The sequence below is a fragment of the Thunnus albacares genome, chromosome 4 (genome assembly GCF_914725855.1).
Source record: "Thunnus albacares chromosome 4, fThuAlb1.1, whole genome shotgun sequence".
NCBI lineage: Eukaryota > Metazoa > Chordata > Actinopteri > Scombriformes > Scombridae > Thunnus > Thunnus albacares.
The window spans coordinates 10,442,081-10,464,327 of record NC_058109.1 but is presented as its reverse complement, the minus strand read 5'-3'; the positions used below and the strand labels follow the sequence as shown (position 1 = coordinate 10,464,327).

The 22,247-nt window shown below is 40.2% G+C and overlaps 1 protein-coding gene across 3 annotated transcripts in view; it reads left to right on the top strand.

Moving 5' to 3' along the window:
- LOC122981217 (membrane-associated guanylate kinase, WW and PDZ domain-containing protein 3-like) overlaps positions 1-20,198 on the top strand; it is a 126,880-nt gene extending 106,682 nt beyond the window's left edge. For 2 of the 3 annotated variants that reach the window (XM_044349861.1, XM_044349860.1), the window contains exons 8-21: positions 21-127; positions 4,637-4,828; positions 5,594-6,241; positions 8,013-8,044; positions 8,728-8,893; positions 9,016-9,110; positions 9,620-9,827; positions 10,492-10,674; positions 11,336-11,521; positions 11,838-11,934; positions 12,718-12,823; positions 13,363-13,500; positions 15,230-15,368; positions 16,818-20,198. In XM_044349861.1, the coding sequence (XP_044205796.1) occupies positions 21-127; positions 4,637-4,828; positions 5,594-6,241; positions 8,013-8,044; positions 8,728-8,893; positions 9,016-9,110; positions 9,620-9,827; positions 10,492-10,674; positions 11,336-11,521; positions 11,838-11,934; positions 12,718-12,823; positions 13,363-13,500; positions 15,230-15,368; positions 16,818-17,920 (3,400 nt within the window). In that variant the 3' untranslated portion in view covers positions 17,921-20,198. Of the gene's footprint in view, positions 1-20; positions 128-4,636; positions 4,829-5,593; positions 6,242-8,012; positions 8,045-8,727; positions 8,894-9,015; positions 9,111-9,619; positions 9,828-10,491; positions 10,675-11,335; positions 11,522-11,837; positions 11,935-12,717; positions 12,824-13,362; positions 13,501-15,229; positions 15,369-16,572; positions 16,663-16,817 lie in introns of all 3 variants that reach the window. The other variant, XM_044349862.1, reaches the window with a different exon arrangement.
- The last annotated feature ends 2,049 nt before the right edge of the window (positions 20,199-22,247 follow it).

Genomic DNA, 22,247 nt, shown 5'->3' with positions numbered 1-22,247 from the left:
TGAGCCTGTTTATGTTGCAGCCACATCAACCAAAAAACCCAGTTTGAGAACCCGGTCCTAGAGGCAAAGAAGAAGCTGAGCCAGGAGACAGCTGTGATCCAACAAGCCACAGCAGCACCCGTTCAAGGTAAAAACAGCACTGCAGAAGATGTCACCCCTTTCAACCTCATCTCTATTTGGATTGTTAGGTGGAAAAAAAAACACCCAATATGTCATAACTGCAGAGGATTTGTTTAAAGGACTCACAGAATTAGATTTTGCACACATGGAAATCTGCAAATGCCACATTGCAATTCTAACACATGGGATGGTGACCTTTAAAAACATCATGACATATTGAGCCCTGTCTCATGGGTTTCACCTCTCTCAGGTCTCCAAGACATGCAAATACATGTATAACTATACGCTTCCACCAGCTTTCTGACTGTCATTGTCTGTCTGGGTAAAAACAACATCCCAAAAAATTTCAGTGAGTATGAAGTCATCTAAAATGAAAAATGATGAAAGTCTTTTTTGATACTCTATTACCTTCTGCTACCCTTTGTATGCTAATTCGGCCCCTATTGTCTGCTTATGAATTGAGAGAATTGTCAGAGACTTGATACTGTTTCACTGAGCTTATTCTATTTTTGTGCTCACTACAAATCACTCTTGACATGAGCATCAGCTAATTGTCTAAAATATAACTGTAGTTTAATTACTTTGGCTTATGCATTGTGTGTAGGCCGAGCCTTTCACCTAAGTCAGTGTGATGATAAATATGTTTTCTGGGAAAAGAAAGCAGTAGGCACATCATTGTTTCATGCAAGGTCAGCCTAATGCGTCAACCTTCAAGCAGCCTCAACCATTAATAGGTTGTCAAAATGGGCCTTTTCTTCCATTGTTCGCTCATATAATAAAAGTTTTTGTCAGTGCTGCAGTGATGGTCTGCTCTTTAGGTTGACAAGCCATTTTTCTCCTGCAATAAACATTATGAATTAAGTATGTTTTCATTACAATGGATGTATAATAGATTACAGTGCGGCAGCAGTGGAGATAGACAGGCTCGTAACGCTGGCAGGGTTTCAGGGAGTGAGAGAGGGAATGCAGGGGAGGAGGCTTGCTTTTAGCAGTGCATGTGGCAACAGCTGGTGGAACAGCACGTCAGAGAGGCCAAGCATAATCAGACATCCCTCTGCTCAGGTGTGTGAGGACTGAGGAAATTCACCACCTCGCCCCTGATTACCCATTACACAACCTAGTGAGCTGTCAGACAGTTGCTATGATGAAACCAAAGCATCATCAGTCGACGGTTACACCTCAGGCAAGAAATGCCTGAGGTGTAACTAACTATAAAAGAGACTTTTGTAGTATTCCAAGGTATGAGATTCCCTGGGAGTTTTATGGAAATGACTACTATTAAAGAAAGGAATTAGACATATGATTATGTACAGAAACCTATTAAAATGAACCAAAAAAATCTGATGAATTATTAAAACTCAACTCATTTTTATGAATAATTTATGAAACATTCTTATTTTCACAGTAACTGTTTTACTGGAGTTCATTTACTTCATTATAGTATTCTCTGTTTCTGTTTTCAAAAGATTTTATTTGATAGTGGCTTCTTTTCTAGTGTCACTTTTATTTCAAGATGTATTATTTATGTACAGTATTCATTATTGGCAATTTTGGAGTTCTATATTATATGACGTGTTTGCTGCAGCTAAGAGTGTGGAGAAGACTGTACTTAATGTTTGTCAGTTAGCCAACATGGCAGGCTTTGTGCCCGCATGTTCAATATCTGCTTTGTTCTGACTGGTTGTTGACATTATGTACTTGGTACTTTCCCTGTTAGTCAACTATTGACCTTGCAAGGGCAGTTCTTTTTAAATCCTGCTGATGAAGGTGCATTCAACAGCAGCTGCTGTTGCTCTATTGATGTAGTAAGAGAGGTGTCTTCCCAATTATGCTGAATAATGTCACTGGAGATTTAAAACACAATTTAGTCACACATGAGAAATCAAAAACCATGGCTGTATGATGCGGTGGATCTGATGGTTTTGTCTGCCTCTGGCTTTCAAAGTCTGCCCACAAACATTGGCATGGGGACCTTCCTTGGACTCTCCCACACAAGTACAGGCTTGCACATGCCATACTCACTTCCTTCATCTATTTCTTTCTCTTTATCCTTCCACTACTTATTTTTCTTCACACACAAATGGTTATTTCAGCTCTCACTGGGAGGAAGCAAAAGAAAAAAAAAAAACATTCCATGATGAGTTTATCAAGCAATTTGAATGTGATTATGTAAATGAGCTTTTCTTGATCCATGCAGCATTGTGGACATGTGGAGTCCATACTGACTGTGATAACTTACACTGACTCACAGCCGTTCATGTCTGCAGTGGATGTTTATGACCGCTGAACCATTTGATAGCATGAGAGTGCCTGCATTTAAATTCCTCACACATGCCTCAGAAAGTTAGTGTTTATAAATCTGAAGGGAAAGAGGGAAAGTGTGCAATTGTTACTTTCCAGCCAAACTAGAAAGTTGCTGTTGTGATCTTAAAAAAAATAGATATGTAAATAGAAACATGTACAGTCACCATGTGCATACAGGCAATGGAAAAAGATAAAGAGAGAGAGGAGGAAGATATGCAACTGTAGATTTACATACACAGAGCAGCTATTTTAGGCGAGGTGTAGACATACACTCACCAGCCACTTCATTAGGAACACCTGTGCAATCTAATGCAATCCATTACAACAACTCTGCCATAAATTCTACATTTACGAAGCTTACACATTTTTCAGTTTTTCTCGACATTGTCACAAAGTTGATAATTCTACTTTATATTTATTATTGTGGTCAAAATATTAGACAAAATATTAGAATTACCATCCAATATAATGCACCCTAGTACTCCACCACCACCCACTACAACCTCAATAATAAACATAAAGTAGAATTATCAAATTTCTGGCAATGTCAACAACAACTGAAAATGTATAAGCTTTGTAAAAGCGGAATTTATGGCAGAGTTGTTGTATTGGATTGCATTAGATTGCACAGGTGTACCTAATGAAGTGGCCAGTGAATGTACATCTCAAAAGTCACATTGAAGTGACAAGTGTAAATTTAGCCAAAGTATGAATCATAACCTTTGACATGTTATCTTAAAGGATAAGGCTGTTGATATTTATATTTTTGTTATTGTTAATAAATCACTGAAAATACAAAAATTTACAACAAATTGGACCTACTAGCAAATATTTTCTGTGTTGCCAAAGCCTGATTAATCTTATTCCTCAGTGCTACAGACCTCCATTGTTGTCCAAAAATTAGAAACGCATAAATGAACCACATGGTTGCACTGGGTGATGTGTTCCGTCAATATGATGTACATTGGCACTGAAGGTTATTTGAGTTAATCTCACATACACCGCTATGCTGCCAATGTTCACAAGAGCACCAGAATAGTGTCCTGTTTGAGTAAATTTTTTCTAAAAACTTTAGGGAGGAGGGGTACGTGTAACCAAATCACAAGGTCAAAAGCCCAAAAAAGGGGTTCACACACCCAAATCAATTAGATACTTTCTTTTCATTTAAATTGTCCAATACAGGCACGTGGAGGGGAGGGGGGGACACACAGACATTTTGTTTTTTTCATTCTGGTGGGATTGTTTTGCAGCAGTTCATTCCTCTTTGAATATACAAGAATTGGTAGCTTGTTCAGTAAAATGACTAAGCGATAATAAAATGATTTTTTGTGGCATCTCAGCGACTGACAGCCACATCACATTCTCTCAGTATACAGCACAGTCGCTGGAATGAGCATCATTTGTCATGGGCTGGCTTCAGTTTTACTGTTTTTGAGCCGAAGCTATAACACAGCACTGGCCAGAGACCAACAGGCAGGGAGGGAAAAACGGTGTGTCCATGATCTAAAGTGCTGATACCACAGTAATGCCAGATAGGGAAGCTGCTCAGTTTAATTCAGTGTGACCCTGACAGTTGGTTATCTACTGTATTGCGTATGCCACAGCCAAGCTGCTGGTACATATTGATGTTGCCACTGACCTTAAGTTGTTCCTTACTCAAGTTATAAAAAGTTTACAATGACAAACCTCTTTTTTTTTGGAGTCACTGACTGCAGTATGGAGGGGATGGGAGGACATCATGCTAAACTGGATGCAGTCAGGGGTGTTATATCACTGTTCTGCTCTATAGTTTTGTAATAGAGGGAAGCACATAATGGTTACAAGTTAAAAGGAAATAAGCATCTTAAGCTAACATTTTATATCATTTTACCTGTCTATTTGTGCTCTTGTCTCAGTGAGGTTGTACAAAAAGGCTTCTGTTGAAGGGGTTTATCTAGTTTAGGAATGTACATTATGCCTGTTAATTAGAAATTACTAATTGCTATGTTGATCCTTAGGATATTATGCATATAATTGACGTTCAATGCAGACATGGATGGATTTTGCTGTCTTTCAAGAAGGATATGAATTCATTAATGAGTGTTTCTGCGTTTGATGTGGAGCACAGTTTTGAGATCTGAGTTTTGTTTGATAAGGCCCGTCATTCACTCAGGCTTTCTATACCTTTTCAACAACCATTTTACATGTGCTCATACGTACACTTTGTTCACAGGTAAAGGAGGTATGTCTGGCTTCACTGCAGACCCCAGCCAGCTGAAGGGTGAGATGTACCACACAGCACTGAAGAAGAGCTCCCAGGGATTTGGATTCACCATCATTGGAGGTGACCGCACAGATGAGTTTCTGCAAGTGAAAAACGTGCTCAGTGACGGGCCTGCTGCCCACGACAACAAGATGGCATCTGGTGAGCAAAAATCCTGCAGATGTACTCTCACTAGAAATTGCATTCTTGCTCAAATAAACATTGAAATCTCATTTATCTGAGTGGTAGATCTATTAATTTATAACTGCTAATTGCTGCCATATTACAGAAAACTCTTTTGCAGCCAACATATACCAACTGTTCTACCATGATGCACTTGGAGATATTAATTCTACCTCTGTGGTGTTCCCTTACGCCAACACTGTCCCATGAGTTCAACAAGGCAATAACAACAACTCTAGCACTGTCAAGGGCATAGTTTTATAGCAGACAGACTGATTATAGTGGGCGTGAAGCCATCCAACTTCTTTGTTGTTTAGTTTCTGATCTTGCCATTGCCTTGCGGCTGTCTACACAAACCAACAGCTGTGAGCTCTGAGTTTGTGAGTGTGATGGTTACAATAGTACAATGTGACAGAAATCTACACCCGTCTCCCCTCCGCGTAGTTGTGGCTCAGAGCGCTGTTCAGGTCTGTTCAACAATGCAGCGAGTGAAGGAGGGACAGGAATAAAGTGGGAAATGAATGGTAGACTGACAATAAAAGGAATGGGAAGAGGTACAGGGAGCTGCCAGAATGAAAATATAAGAGCAGTGAAGAGGAAAGGAACATTTTAGAGGAAAGATCTATCTGACAAAGGAAGGAGTTAAGTGCTTTCCAATGAAATGTAGAGACGTGATGTCTAGATTAAATACCAGGGGACAAACTCTCACTGTCACTTGCTTTCTTTTCTCACTCTGTGTCTTAGGTGATGTGATCGTTGAGATCAATGGGATGTGTGTGCTGGGGAAGACCCATCCAGAGGTGGTGCAGATGTTCCAGTCCATCCCCATTAACCAGTATGTGGATATGGTTCTTTGTCGTGGCTATCCGCTTCCCCCAGACGTGGATCTAGACAGCGATGACCCTCTCCCGCCTCCTCCTCCCCCACCGGCTGCCCAGCCCCAGCAGGCTTTGCACGGTGGAGAGGTGGTGACAGCTGTGCCCCTCATCAATGGACAGCCACTGCTTGTGAAAGGTGACGTCCTCCACGGCTCCTCCCAGGAGCTCCACTATGTCACTACGGATGCTAGTGGCCGGCCGGTCGTTGCAGCCATGCCCAATGGGAGGCAGGGGGAGCGGGGAGAGGTGGTTTCAGGGATGCTGCAGCCAGAGCTTGTGAGCGTGCCGTTGGTTAAAGGACCTGGAGGATTTGGGTTTGCCATCGCCGACTGCCCATTGGGCCAGAAGGTGAAGATGATCCTAGATGCCCAGTGGTGCCGTGGCCTTCAGAAAGGAGATGTCATTAAAGAGATCAACAGGCAAAATGTCCAAACGCTGAGCCACGCCCAAGTGGTGGACATTCTTAAGGACCTACCAGTGGGCAGTGAGGTCAACGTGCTGGTGCTACGAGGAGGTAAGACACTGAAACAACAAACAAATGCATCTGTGTTTTTGTATTGTAGGTCTGCCTGGGTCTATGTGTTTGTCCATGTTCTGTGTATCCTCATCCTGTCATTCTATTTGCTCACCCATCATTCTCATGCTTTTAATGCCAATTGCTATTGCTGTCAATGCAACTCCAACAGTGCCCATGGGAGGTGAGGTCAGCGTGCTGACACTGACAGGAGGTGAGGTGATGTTGTGGCTGGTTGGGGGGCATTGACTGACCACACACTGTTGTTCTGTAGAAGCCTGGGTGATGCCACTGTGTCTGCGGTCTGCATAAGGTCATCACAGCAGAGACTGCTGCCTTTTTAGCTTAAATAGATGCACCTGCACCCCTGTAGCTGTAGCATACGATGATCAGGCTTGATCTGGTTGAGCCCTATTTCTCTTTTTCTCACATGCATATGAGGGAACATTTCTCGAGCAATCCTCCTGTGTGCCTCCGCTCAAACCGCCTCTGTTTATGATGACTCCCATTGAGGCGTAATGCAGTCTGTTACAAGTCTGAGAACGGGAATTACATAAGTGTGGGGATGTGCTTGATTCCAAGGGAGAGAGGGAGGAGGGTAGGCACCCTTCAAATGTCTCCTACATCCATCTCCAGCCGCCCCAGGGATTCACTGCGCAAGTCGATGAACCCTGGATTGGCTTTGATCATCAGCAGAGCGCTGGGGATCTGTGCATGCCTCTATATCCATGGCCCCTTAAAGAGCCATAGCTAAATGGCTATAGAGGGAAGGTCCCCAGGGGTCTCCTCCCCATAGCCGCGCCCCAACCCTCCTTTCTCCTCTCCCAAACAGCCATACTACGCACCCTCACTGCTGTGCCACCATCACCATGTCCTATGCCAGTGACGCACTGCATGACCCCACAGTCAAAGCAGCGCTGGGCTCAGCCTCACCCAGTCTGCCCAACTGAAGAGCTAATGCCTGTTTTAACCCTCATTAGACAATGGCCTTTGGCTTAGAAGGGGATCCCTCTGTGTGTATGTGTGTGTGTGTAAATGTGAGTGTTGGGCATTAGTGGTGAGCAGAAAAAGAGCAAAGCTAAGAGAGGATGAAAGGAAAAGAGTGGTGTGGGTGGGTGTGTTTCAGGTGTGTGCATTTGTCTTATTTCATGACTTTGATGGCTCTAAGGTTGAATTGGGAATTTCGCAGTGAAGCGAAAAATGCCGCTGCGTCTCCCCTTTTAGATCAGACTCCATTAAACCCTCATCAGGCCAAGTGTTGGTCCAGCCCCACAGGGCTGTAGGCTCCAGAGGAGTGTTTGTTAATCCAGTTAATGCAGGGCATTGAGGGGAAGGGAGGAGGGGGCTGTAAGAGATGATCTGTAGGGAACAATCTGAGCGCCTGAGATGGAACGTGTGGGTGTACTGTACAGCGAGCAGAGAGAGGGAAGAGAATTATCGGTCATTGAATTATATGCATGAATCTCTAATGCTCTCACCCGCTTCCTTAGCCCTGCAGTGGGCTTGAACCATGTAGTCTACACTCCAGCACATGCACTACCTTTATATTCCCTATCTATCTTTAACCACACATGGATGTATATTCCCTAATGGAGCATTCTTTAGTGAGTTTAGAGCAACTCACTAGTTTATTTTTATGCTCACTGCTGCTGTTTCTCAGTCAGAGAGGCAGTGCCATCTGGTGGACATTGGTTCAGTGGTTGTTGTTGCTCCAAATCATATATCTGCATTTCTTACCATATTCATGTTGTCTATCTGTGTCTCTCTATAGGTCAAACATCCCCTGTCAAGAGTCTAAAGCCTGTGAGTAAAAACATATCTTTTCCTTTTTCCTAACTATTGTTTCCCCTTGAGGAATTATCCCTCAATTTAATTTCAAAGCTTTTTGTCCTTCAGCTTAACCAGTAAGCCTCTGTTGCATCGAATTAAATAAATTTGAATATTGATTATGTTTCTGGGCGCCTCCTTTTGTTTGCTCTGAAAAACGGTCTTAATTACTTCCTTTCAGTATTCATATTCTTAGGGCTATTGTCAGGGGATTGCAATGGTAATGAAGCATGGATGAGCCTCTTTAGATATTGTGGTATTATTAATACAACAGTTTTAGATAAAGAAGTTGCCCTTTCTGGCTCAAAAGGCCTGTCACAGCCACAGGGAAATCTTTAGTTTTAGGATTTTAAATTACATTAAAATCTTATTGCTTAGCCCTCAAAACAATAGGATGACTGTATAGTGAAAACAGTCTATGTTTTTTTTTTTTTTCAAAAAGAGAGTCAGTGAAGTGACCTTTGTTGCATTTGATAATTTATCACCGTTAGATGCTCATCCACTGGGATAATGAGCTACAGAGACTATCAATAAAATGTGTGATGTCTTTCATAGGCAAACACCAAAGGAAGTGTGATCCTTTAAAACATAAAAAAGAAAATTGTAATTACAATACTTGAACCAACATGTTGTGTTTATGGCCAATGTAATCTTTACAGAGACAGGAAATGACAGCCAGTACAGAGACTTTGGATGGTATCGCTGACTCAGCCCCCCAGGCCCTTGCTTACCACTCCAACACGAGCACACTGCGCTCTGCCGACTCCCCCAAACGAGATGCCACAGAGATGTACCTGAAGTCTAAAGCCCTACTGGAGAGCAGACGTAAGTGTAGACCAAAATACTTCATCAGTTGTTCTCAGATATTGCTTTTTAACCTTATGTCCAGTGCAGCTTGAAACCTTGATCTCTTTACACAATAGTGATGGAGTATTACTCATCCACAGAGCCTCACACCAAAGACATAGATGTTTTTCTAAAGAGAGACATTGAGACGGGCTTTGGCTTCCGTGTTCTGGGAGGAGAAGGTCCACAACAGCCAGTAAGTATATAATAACACTGGACAGCTGTGGCTCAGGAGGTAGAGCGGGTCGTTCACAAATCAGAAGGTTGTTAGTTTGATCCCCGGCTCCTACAGTCTGCATGTTGAAGTGTCCTTGGGCAAGATACTGAACTCGAAATTGCTGTGAGTGTGTGTGTGAATGGGTGAGTGAGCATTAGTGAGTGCTATATCACTCCTGATGAGTAGCTTGGCACCTTGCATGGCAGCCTCTGCCATCAGCGTGTGAATGTGTGGTGAGCGGGTAAATGCTGGCATGTGCTGTAAAGTGCTTGAGTGGTCGGTAGACTGGAAAAACTTGTGTAGCTTTTCAAAACTAAAAACTGTCTTTAAGATTGTACTAGAAGGTCTAATATACATCAGAGCTAGTGATGTGAACTGACAAATAACAATTTTTCTGTGCTTTGTAAAAAGGTTTTCTAAGCCTTAGTAATGATAATAATGTCTGCTTCCTCAATGGCTAGTTCTCCATTATACTGACCCTCTATCAGAATGTCTTTCCCCAGGTGTACATTGGGGCCATTGTGCCCAATGGAGCTGCAGAGAAAGATGGTCGTCTGAGAGCAGGAGATGAGCTCATTGGCATCGATGGTGTGATGGTCAAGGGTCGTTCCCACAAGCAGGTGCTGGATTTGATGACCAATGCTGCCCGTAATGGTCAAGTTATGCTGACTGTGCGCAGGAAGGTCATCTACAGAGGTGAGCAACAAGCAAAACACCACGTTATCATTGTAAATATATTATTTGCTACTACTGTTAATATCTGACTCTTTATAATCAATAAATGGAAAAATAACAGCCTATAGTATGCCCAAATCATTAAAACTTTAAATATCCTTGGACACACAAGAGATGATACATTTAAGATTTTTATAGAAACAGCAGTTTGTTGAAAAATAGATGTATGAGTCAAACATAGATATGGACTCGGTGTTTAGCGTGAGCAGTTGGCATAGCTGACCAAGTAAAGGAGCACAACTCACACTTAATGAGTAGAAAATCCAGAGGAGATGTGTTCTTTAAATGATCTGGAGAATCACCACCTCAATTATGACTTCAGGCAATAGAGGCTTTGCACAGAATGTCTGTGTAGTTGTCTGTCCACCAACATAGCCACCAGTAGCCGTTGGTAACCACTTTCATCATCCATGTCCTATTGATCCTACTGCCCCACTGTGACTTTGTTTATAAAACCCAGTAACAAGACACCACTTTGTTACTTTTATTTGAATATTTCTCAAACATGAAAAAAAATCCTCAGAAATGCATTCACCCCACACACACAAATACAAACATACATACACACAATACAAAAAAGTACACCAAACAAAAGTACATTAACATCTGTATCCTTTCATATTAGACGTGACCGAGGAAGAGATACAGGAAATGGCTCCAGTGTTAGTGAACGGTTCTCCCAAACTACCTCGCCTACCGATGCCCAGCGCTCTGGACCACGAGTCTTTTGATATCACTCTCCACCGCAAGGATACTGAGGGCTTTGGCTTCGTCATCCTCACCTCCAAGAGCAAACCCCCGCACGGAGGTGAGAGTCAAATCTGTCAGTACCAAAATTATTATTTGATTTTTTTAAACTCATTTTAAAATTGAATTATCTAAATTCTAAGCTCACATACAGTAAGATGTATTGATGGGATTTTGGTCCTGTTCAATCCAAAATATAGATTTACTTCTGAATGTAACAGGCATTACATGTAACCCAACCATTCAACAGCCTCCAAGTACGCTGGAAATGTTTGTCATACTACAAATGGATGGGGCCATGATAATATTTTATTTTCATTAAACATGCTGTAATAGTTAATAAAAGAATATTAAAATGAATACATTTTGGTTTCAAGACTTCATAAGAAAAAACATTAAGAAAATACACATTGAAGACAATGGGAAAGACTTATTGATCACTCATTTCTGTTGTCATGGCAAGATATAATACTGTATGTTAGCTACTGTGTATTTAGAGATATGAACCAATTTAAAGAGGAATAAAGTGAAATTATGAATGTAAGGAGTGAGATATAACAGCCATGTGTTTCTCCTTTATTTTAGCAAAACAAAGTAAAGTTATTGTGGGACCATGCTCACTGCCTTTCGTGTTAACTTTCTAGATGTATTTCAAGGTTTTCATTATGGTCGATACATCTGAGGTCTTAATGTCTCATTTGTCCTCATATCTGCCTTTTCAGTCATCCCGCACAAAATTGGCCGAATCATTGAGGGCAGTCCCACCGACCGCTGTGGCCTGCTGCATGTTGGAGATCGTATCTCAGCGGTCAACGGACGCTCCATCATAGAGCTCTCTCACAATGACATTGTACAGCTCATCAAGGAGGCCGGCAATGTTGTCACCCTCACTGTGGTTCCTGAGGATGGTGAGTATCTCTGTGTGCCCAATTGTACCTTTTATTAAAGTTTGTAGGTCTTGTGATGAATTTGGTTTAATCAAATTTTCAACTTTTTTGTCTGCCTGGGGGGAATTGGTTGATTGGTTAATCTTCTACTGATGAATTAAGTAGTCTGTTTATAATTCCTATAATTTTGCAGGCAGGCTTAATTTTCTTAAATAAAGTAAAGAAAATTAAATGATTCACTTTTTAACCTGAAATGAATGTGAAAGTTGTTGTGGAAGAATGATATATGTGGGCGTCTTAATATCTTAAGATTATAAAATCATAAAATGTATTTCAGAATACAAGGGCCCTCCATCTGGAGCCAGTTCAGCTAAACAGAGTCCAGCTCTTCAACACAGAGCGATGGGGCAACGATCTGCACTACAGGATGAGCGGTAAGGATCCGCTTGCACAAAAGAAATGTTGAAGTAAACAGGGGAAAAGGCCCTTGAAACAGCTTTTGCATAGTTGATTTGAAGTTCACTCTCAGGACAAAAGCAGAGCAGAACTTTTGCTGCATCTGTACCCTATACAATTTTATTAGGATACAATTTTTTTGCAGTTAGTTTTGGACAACCAATATTAAACTTGTACTTTAACAGTACAAAATGTACACCAAGTGACCAAAATTGGGCTCAATTGGGCAAAATTGAGAAAATGATTGTTCCACCTTTTTATGTTTTTTCTCCATAAATTCTTCCTGTCGATGCACCCCACTGCTCCTACTTTCCCTTTTGGCCTGGTGGATGATTTAGACGGTGCAGACAGGAAATGCAACAGAAACCCCTTCTTAAGTTGAAAACAAATCATAATACAGCGCGGTTATGGTGATATTAATAAAATGATGGCACTGCCTGCCTTGATTAATTATCATTAAACCACAAACACCATCTGTAATTAGACTCAACATGAAATAATGTGTGGAAAGAGGAGGGTTGCCTTCAGAGCAAAAAGCTGGTGTAATAAAAGTGTATAAGATAATAAAATCATAGAACATACTGTATACAGTACAATACAGCACAAACATTTAAAAATCCATATAAAAAATGCATCCCTCATCCATTTAACATTATGCAGTACATTAGGTTTTATGTTTTGCGTGATGGCTCAGTTTTTTGCCTGCAGCATGCTGTATACAACATGTATTACTGAAGAATCACATCTGTTGTTTGTTGTAGTTATAACCTCGACTTGGAGGAGAAAACAGATGGAGTCAACTGGTCTGACCACAAGACTCTTCCACTAAGTGAGCAGGGAACGCTGTGTGTGACAGGACCGAACCAGGTAAGAATAATTATTTTATTCCTTCCACTGTATGTTGTCTTAACAACAATCTGAAGGTTAAAGTTTCTGAAGGCATATAACATGCAATCTTTATGACTATATGAAAAGAAATATTCAAAACAAATAGTATTTACTGTGTGCTTACAACATAACATCCTGGTGTCATCAAATACAACTCAGTGGGTCCATGCATCCATTAAAGATCCAAATAATGTAACTTAAAGTCCAATAGACAAAGATTAAAGCCATTCAGAAAAGAGCAGGGATTATTAATGACATCTAAAATCAATTTAGATGTCATCAAGGAAATTCTCCACAATCTGATGAGACATTACTGTTGTCAAGGCAACTTCAGGCTGAACAGATATGTGTGATTAAAAACAGGCACATTCCGTAAACAGGAAGGTGTTTCATGGTTTCAGGTCTTTTATTACAGGAATTATTCATCAAGACCTGCTTACGTATTTGTGTGTGTGTTGCTGCATGTCTTCATATGTCTGTATATGAGTGTAGCAATGTGTTATCTTTATGCTGTGCAGGGTTGTCTGACAGTGGAGTTAGAGAGGGGTCCCAGGGGCTTTGGCTTTAGTCTGCGAGGTGGAACCGAGTACAACATGGGTCTGTACATCCTGAGACTGGCTGAAGACGGACCTGCTCAGCTGGACGGAAGGATCCATGTGAGTGGTCATTTTATTATACAGCATGTCTTTTTCTACCTTAAATTATGCCATAGTTACCTGACAGTGGATAGGTAATCTTTGTCTTGATAGAAAATGTTTTATCTTATGATTACCTGACTTGCAGAAAGTTTAGTTTGGAAAGTTTGCCACTGTGGCTGGATGATACAAACTCAAAAGGTCTATAACACTGCTAGTGCCCCCTAGAGGCTGCAATATTCATTACACCCCACAACACATTGAGTTGAGAGGACAACATACTGCTGAATTTGCTTTTTTAAGAATCTTAGTAGTAGTGGGGCAAAAATTTTTAAATGTAAGATTTTCCCTCAGAAGAAGATAGAAGAAGGGTCACTGAAATTGAATTTCATTTAAATTTGAGCATCTTGTGTGCAAAGTTGAGCTATAGGAAAGTTCATGGAATTTCCTGAAGTAGAAATTTTGGTGTGATGGTGGGGCTACAGGAAAGGTCAGGGGGTCACCAAATTAATTTGGGAGTCATTCTCCCTGGACTGTTAATATTCACACCAAATGTCATGGACATTTAGCTGAGATTTTTGGACAGTTTGCAGGAGTTTTGGAAAGACAAACCATTTGCCAACAGAAAGAAATCATCAGCCTCGGGGCATGCAGACTTGGTTTCTTGATTGAATAAAAGTCACTGCATTCTTCGGTTACGTCTAAGCTCCTTTTGTTACACTCAACATTGTTAGATACAGTTTTGCGAGCTTTTATGAAAACCATTACATTGCTGGAATCTAATTTTGAACATTTACTAGTTTATAAATCACAGAGGTAAATTAGAGTAAATAAAATTTCTTTTAGTGTGCACTGGAGATTAAACTAATTGAATTGTGTTTCAACAGATGCAGTTACAGTGTTAAGGGTATCATGCTGTAGATGCTCTCATCTGTAATGTGTCTGCAATTTTTGAGTTTCCATTAAGCAAAGTAACTCAAGTGCTCTACACAGCAAACAGGAAAGATATAGTGGATCAGCGATATGGGTTATGGTCTTTATTATATATTATTATATGGTCTCTATTTTCGTATTGTGTTTTGTTCTTATTAATTGTATATTATTTATACATTTTTTCTCTATTTACTGTATGTATATCTTACCTACATCCTCAAGTGTCTTTTTTTTGTTATGTGTGTTACTTGGCTGCTGTAACACTGCAGTTTCTCATCTTATCTATCTATCTGTCAGCAAGTGTCCATCCCTCTTAAGACACTGACCATATCCAGGAAGGTCACACTGTAACTGACCCTGCACTCTTTCAGTTTTAGCAAAAAATAGAATTTCCCCATGGGGATGAAATTATCACATTATTATAAGGATGAGAGGGGAGACGGTGCAGAGAAGGATAGAAGAAGAATAGAACCTCCTAGCGGCAATCAATCTTAGGCTTGCCAGACTGTGATCTCTGGGCATGACTTTGCATATCCAAGGGTGGAGAGGAATGTCAACACTGATTAGAGCCTAACAGACTGACATGTTTACATGCTTTATCCTGAGTTATTTTGTCATCTCCAATAATAGAGGGTACCTCTAGGGTATTACAAGGCTGTGTATGTGTGGCATGAAATTTAGATTCTTTGATTATGCATATTTGTGTGTAAGCACACAGCATCTGTATGTTTTAGTTTGTGTCCATACATAGCAGAGTATGCTAAGCTTTGATAGGTGGGTTTCTGTTTAATAACTACATAATCTGTATTACTGACAGGTTGGAGATGAGATAGTGGAGATTAATGGGGAGCCGGCTCGCGGCATCTCCCATACACGCGCTATTGAACTGATCCAGGCTGGAGGAAACAAAGTGGTACTGCTGCTGAGACCTGGGGCGGGCCTGGCTCAAGATGGCAGTAAGTGCTGTATACAAACAATTAATAGTAACAACAGATGATAGGTTCAACATGCAGTACGCAGTTCAATTCAAGTTTTTGTTCTAAGTGCTATGCTACTGTTTTTAAAGGGCATTTTACCCCATAAAAAGTTATTGCTCAGTGCTCAATTTAAAAGACAAGTCTGGTGATATTCTATATTTTTCTTACTGTAAACAAATCCCATGAAAAGACCAAAACCAACAATGAAACAATTATTTTATTAACAAGTATTGTGTGTGTATTCAAAGGCTAATATCTTATTCCTCTGTGCCACAGACCTCCATTGTTCCAAAAACTATTAAAGGGGGCATATTTTTTGAGATTTAGTTATTTTTATACTGTTATGATGTAGAATATCTATGTTTAACATGGTCAAAGTTCCTAAGCTTGAGGTGAATATTTGTAAAAATTCTCCCTGCAAGTCAAAAGCGGAGGCTTCAGCCTGCTCTGAACGCTCCGTTTGCAATGTTACTTCTATTTCCTCCTCTTGATGACATCAGATTGTACATGAATGGCCAACATACATCAATGAGCACCTTCATTATGATAAACATGGGAACTCTAGTTTATTATGAGTCCCACATATAGTATCCTCTTCCGTAACCACTCACTAGTACACCAAATGTGCAGCTAAAATAGTACCCAAGAAGTGCACTATTTACTCCTGATTTTAGAAATATTTGTTAAAAACTAACACTGCTTAGGAAATTATTTAACTTATTTAGACAGACAGACTCTCCCAATACTGGGAGAGTTAGGAAGTGTTTTTATGGGATTTATCAGCCACAAGAAAAATATAGAATATTGCCAGCCTTATCTTTTAAAACCTTACTACGTTGTGACAGATAGTAGGCAATGACATTTATAAATTGGGTCAAGGCTAGGGTAAAGTCTCTCAGCATGTCATGTTTGATTAATGTTATTTAACAATAAAAAAATTGTTAGGGATTGGATGTATTTCCTATATAGGTTTACAAGGAGGGACACTGACAGTAGTTAAATACATGCTGAATCCACCTAAAGTTTAGCTAATGATAATGACTCCATCCGTTTGTTAATTGATGGAGACTATTTTGGCATGTTATAATAGATGAATGTTCTTTTTTTATTGTTTTTTTATTTATTAATTTAATCTCTAACCATCTGCTTCCTTTTGGCTTTTCTTCTCTTGCCCATGATGCAGGTAGTACAGCTTCTTCTACTGTGTGCTACTACACTGAGCACCAACACTAACATCTTCACTGCTTTTATTGGCCTCTTCTCTTTTACCTTGGTAATTCTTCTCTTTCTCATATGCCTTTCCACTATTAACCTCTACAAATAATCTAATTTTCTTGCCTCATTCAAAATTTCAGTCTTTTGTGTGAAACATCTAATATCAGTGTATGCACATAGTGTCTCCAAGTAAAATGTGTGGCTCTTTTACAGGTCAACATGATCAAAAACTCATTTCACCCACGAGCTATTCCAGAGGTGTGTTTTCCTCTAACGCATCACCCTCGTCCTCTCCATATCCCACCGGGGCTTCCATCTATGTTTCCTCTCCCTCCTCCAGCAAACTGAAACATTCCCGCAGCTGGAGCACCCTATCCCCACAAGACCTCAAGCCCTGCAGCAGCAGGGTTTTAAGCTCAGTGGAGGAGAGTGGTGAGTGGGCAGACAAGGAAGTGGAAAGGCTCTCTCCAGCAACCCTTGAGCATATCACCTTCTACAAGAGGACCAGGCCCGCAAAAGACTCCAGAGAGCTAAGCAGCCCAAAGAAAACAGGGGAGACATTTCCTAAAGCCAAAGAGCAACATCAGAGTCCCAAAAAGACTGACAGCCTGGCACAGGAAGCAACACTGAGCAAGAATAGGATGTCTCAGATGCAGACAAAAACACGATCCGCAAGCACTAGGAACTCTCCTCAAGCTGGACAGCAAGTGTCTTTGGCCCTGCAGCGTGTCGAGCATCAGCAAGGCCCTCAGAGGAGATTAAAGGACTCTTCCAGCAGAGAGAGCTTGAATCATGAAATGAAAAACTGCAAAGGGGCGAATCTTGAGATCAGAAGAGGCTCACAAGGAAGGGAGATGGGAGGGAGGGGGGGGAGGACCGGGCCTGGCCAAGAGAAAGAAAGTTTCAAAAAGAGAGTGGTGGGAGAGTCTCACCACCACAGGACATCTCATATAGTCAGAGAGAGCGAGAAAGGCACTGGTAAAGACTCAGGGCAGAGAGATGCTAATGGCAAGAGCAAACCTAGAGAAGATAGGAATATAAGTAAAGAGACTATCAACAAAAGAGAATCATTGTCATCTTTTAAAGACATGTTAAGAAGAAAAGGCTCTGTAGTTTCTCCAAGAGAGGGAAAAGGAAGCGAAGACACATTTTTCTACTCCAAAGAAGACATTCGTAAGGAAGACTTTGTGGCCTCTATAAACAGTATTCCAGGGACCCCGCAGAGCCCAAAGGGACCTATTAGCCCTGGCCCTTGGAAAATGCCCAGCTCAGCCAGAATCCTCTCCCAGGCAGAGGTCCTTCGTGACCCTTTGTGATAGAATATTGGATTGCCCAGACTTGAGCTGTGCCATGGAATATTTAACAGTACCCTCAGTGGATTGTTTTTCTGAGTTCTTCCATAAAACAGAGAAGTGCAACATGGTGCCACTTTTATTACCTTTGGACCATGTCCAGATTCGTCTTTTTTGGGAGTCCTGTGAAATTACATGTGGCATGTAGCAGCTCCCCTCTGTCTTGTCCGCTGCTTCAGCATCTTTGATGTGGGATTTAAGCATGTGCGGCATGCTCGGGGCCTCGCCAGACAAGACATTTTGAAATGTGAATATGTGCCAATCCTGGGAGCCTTCTGTGGAACAACAACTACCAACAGCGCTTCACCCATTACAATGCAATGACCCATATGCAAAGAAAGGAGAAAGGCCTCGCCTCTCGCCTGTAGTATACACCAAGTGTGACTGTCATCTATGGTTTAATTTTGCTCTCGGCCTCATTGTGGGATATTTTGACTGTCTTTTTCTTAAAAGTTTGCTCAACTGCATGCAGTCGGTCCTTCTGTTTGTTTTACTGCACGTGTTCTGCACAACACTGAGGATGATCCTGTTTCTTGTTTATAATTCTCATTCTGGACACCAGGTGGATTTCAAATACAATCCAGCAAGCGTTCACTTTACCGGGGAATCTAACTGTTCTATGGTTATAGACATGACTCTACTCCATACAAACAGTACCATTAAAAAGACCAGAAACTTGTGGTTTGAGATCTTGTTTACCATGTGTATGATAACCAACCAGTGTGTAATTTATTGAGATAATAGATGAGTATAAGTATATGTAGCTGTACCAAGCCATTCCACATTTTGATATAGACTTCAACGGTTTGTCCCATGTTATTTGAGCTTTCACCATCCTTCCGATGTACTTCAGTGGTAGGAATTACCATGGATCTTTGTAGTTCATGAAATGTATAGGTAACATGCAAACCGCTGTACCAAATGTTTGCAATCGCTCAAAACGTGTCTCATTGTGAAATATAATATATATATATATATTTGAATGTGTCATGTTTTGTAGATTCTAACTTTAAAATATCTATTGAATTCCATTGCACTGCATCTGCCCTTGTAGCATAACAGAATGACCATGAGTTGTATTTAATTTGTGATGTTGACTTGCTACCAATGCATTGCCGTTATTATTTTATAAAGCTGTAATTTTTTCTAAAAGGTTCACTGTTTAATGCCAAAATGGCAATTTATATAATACTGTGCACATTCTGAGTCATGTCCCTGGTGATTTTACCTTTGACTATTGAGAAAAGAAAAATGAGGGTTTTAAATCTATGTATTTGTCAGTCCTGCTGTGTGATTATGTGCCAGGGTAGCTTGAAGGATAATGGAGCATAGAAAGTGATGTAGTGGTTTACTGAGATATTGAACATGCTGCAGATGTAAGGCAGGTATACAGAGATCCCACCTTCTTACATATTTCAAGGGTAGTTGAAATGATGGCTTTTAGATTAACAATTGGTTCCAATAATGGGGTCTGTAAAAATGAGTCAACAGTCAAATTTCAGTGTTAGTTTACAACATTTTTGAAGCTTCTGCTGTAAAATCTGAGAAAAAAAAACGTACTCAGCATACCTGCTTATACAACTGACTACATTATGAGATTAAGACATATTCAGATAAGCTCAGGGAACACAGTATCGTAGCAAATGTGTGATAAAGTCAATATCAGTGACAGTGAAATGATGGTTAAGGTCTGTAATTGACTGTGATGAGAGTGTGTGACTGTATAATGGAGCTTTCAGGTTAAAATCACTAGAGGATGCGCTATGAGCCAATCAGTGGTAGGTTTTTGTGCAATAGTTTGGTTGGTTGAATGAGTAAATCCAACCCTGAGCGTCAGGTAGCCTACAGGCAGTTTACTCTGGTCCAGAATCAGATAATGCCCTTTTTATTGTATGTCCCCTGCACTGTTGTACTCCTTTATGCTTTTATTTTGACCATTTTGTATCTCATCTCTGTATCATACTGTGGCCTTGCATCGCTTCATTAGAAAAAAACAATCCTTGTGGTATCTTCTACATTCTGTAGGAACAGTAGATGTAAATGTTTGTACATTGTACAGCACCTTTATAAATACTTACTGAGTGCTCTTTCGGGGAGAAAATAGAGGTATATTAAATTGCTCCATTATTTTTTTATGTAAAAAAAAAGAGAAAATATTTAAAAATGGATCGAAAAGGATAGGCTGTAACCTTGACATGGTGTTCCGTTCATGCACTGAAAAATAAAGTTTTACTGAAAACACCTCCTGGACTTATTAATACATTTTAATAATAGTAATGCATTTTATTTATAGAGCGCTTTTTAAGATACTCAAAGACGCTTTATACAACAAGTTGAAAGGATCCTAAACTACAAAGAACACAGTAAAAGCACAAAGTAGCACAGGACATTAATAATTAACATCTTTACAGTTGTTGACAGAATAATCATTTAGGTGTCATATTTTGTGGATGAATACCGTGCACACTAGCGTCCAACAATACTGTCCTTTCATACAGTACGACAAAGCAGCATAAGCTAGTTGCCAGTTGTCATGGTAGCCGACTTCTTTTCACGGCAGAGCAAGGAGAGAGCTTGACTGCACAAAGTAGATGCTTTTTTTTTTCAATTACAAGAGAAAGCTCAGAGGCATCTTATGCCATGAATGCGTTCTTCTCTATGAAATATCCATATTTCAAAAGCAGGCATGAATCACAGGGCTGTATTTGGAATGAGAACGCAAATTAAATAAGTTCAGAGCCCCAGTAAAGCTATCAGACTGGTTTCAAATCCTCTGTGAAATTCCAGTGCCATGAGAGGTATAAATTATAATGGTTATATAAGCTATGCATCTGGTTAAATACCGTACTGTATGTTTTACGTAAGGTTGAAACACATGACTGAAGGGCACATACCAAATTAGAAACAAGTCAGACTTGTGTTACTGCAAAACACGAATTAAAATCTGTTTGTCAAGGCTTCTACAGTACATATTTGTTCTTGTGAATTACTCATGTACATGATTTTTAAGCATTTGTAAATTATAATTGGATTAGCCGCAGGAAACTCCTCCAAGTCGAGATCCCTGACTGACACAATTTTACTTTGTAATAATGAAAATTTGCTGGTCTGTTGTCAAGGAATAGACCAAGTATTAATGTTTAACCATTTTAACCTTTACCTAAGGAAGGTTGCCCTCCATCAAATTCACACAGGCAGAAGATTACACCTGAGTGCTGCCCAATGTCACCACAGATGCCCCCAGCTGATCACTGACCAGCTTAAGCAGAGCAGTTAAGGGCACCTTAACAGTTGATTTTAATGCTTAAGTGATGTATGCGTCCAATCTTTCTGTAAATGACTGCCGAGAACCTCCGCATTTCCATTATGTTAGTGACTTTGACCCTGGTTTTGAAAAGACTTGCTCAGTCATTCAAAACTGGATAAGCTGGTAGATGAGCAGCTTTAATGGCCACTGAATGACTTGTAATTGCATGAGGGGTGATGATTGAATAAATTGCTTAAAAATGACTGGAATATGAATGGATATATCTTATGCTCTATTTCAGGCACAGGCATGAATATGATATGTAGAACTGGATTGCATTGACAATTACATAGTGGTTAATGTTTTGCAAAGAGCCTTCTACTGTACTTGTCTTTGACCTTCCTTTTAAACCTGTGCCGTTTTACACTCCGCCTTACAAAGATTTTTTTGATCACAAATATTGTGTCTTTATTGCATGTTCTGTCTTGAAATAATTATTGTATGCCTCTTTCATGTGAAAAAGATCACATTCTCTGTTCCTGTTCAACCATAAACAAAAAAGCTGATGATCTCAAGACTGATGTCTATAGTTTAGATTTATGCAAAGAGACATGGATTAGCAGGTTTTATACTTTAACCAGCGCCATTCACACATACAGAGCATATAGTACATTGTTTAAAACTAGTGCGGTACTTATCAGTAATATCAATTAGTCAAATGGCCAAGTTACCCTTGTGAAGAAGTGACATTGTGCAAGTATTTTTGTGTTTTCATGTCAGAGCAGATGTCATGTGGTGCACACTGATCTATTTTTTTGCTCTGTGTATAAATTAGGAAGGAACCTCTGTATTAAATAATGGAGAGCACAAGAAGAAAACAGCACCACATGATTTTTGTATTCTAATATCATTACTCAGGTATTACCTTCAGCACTTTGGGTTTTTGTGTTTTAATGCAGTTTATTTTTTTCCCCACTAGATGTCACTGACTTACATTGCAGAGTTACATCAGTTCAGCTGTGGGAAAAAAAGGTCTTGTACATC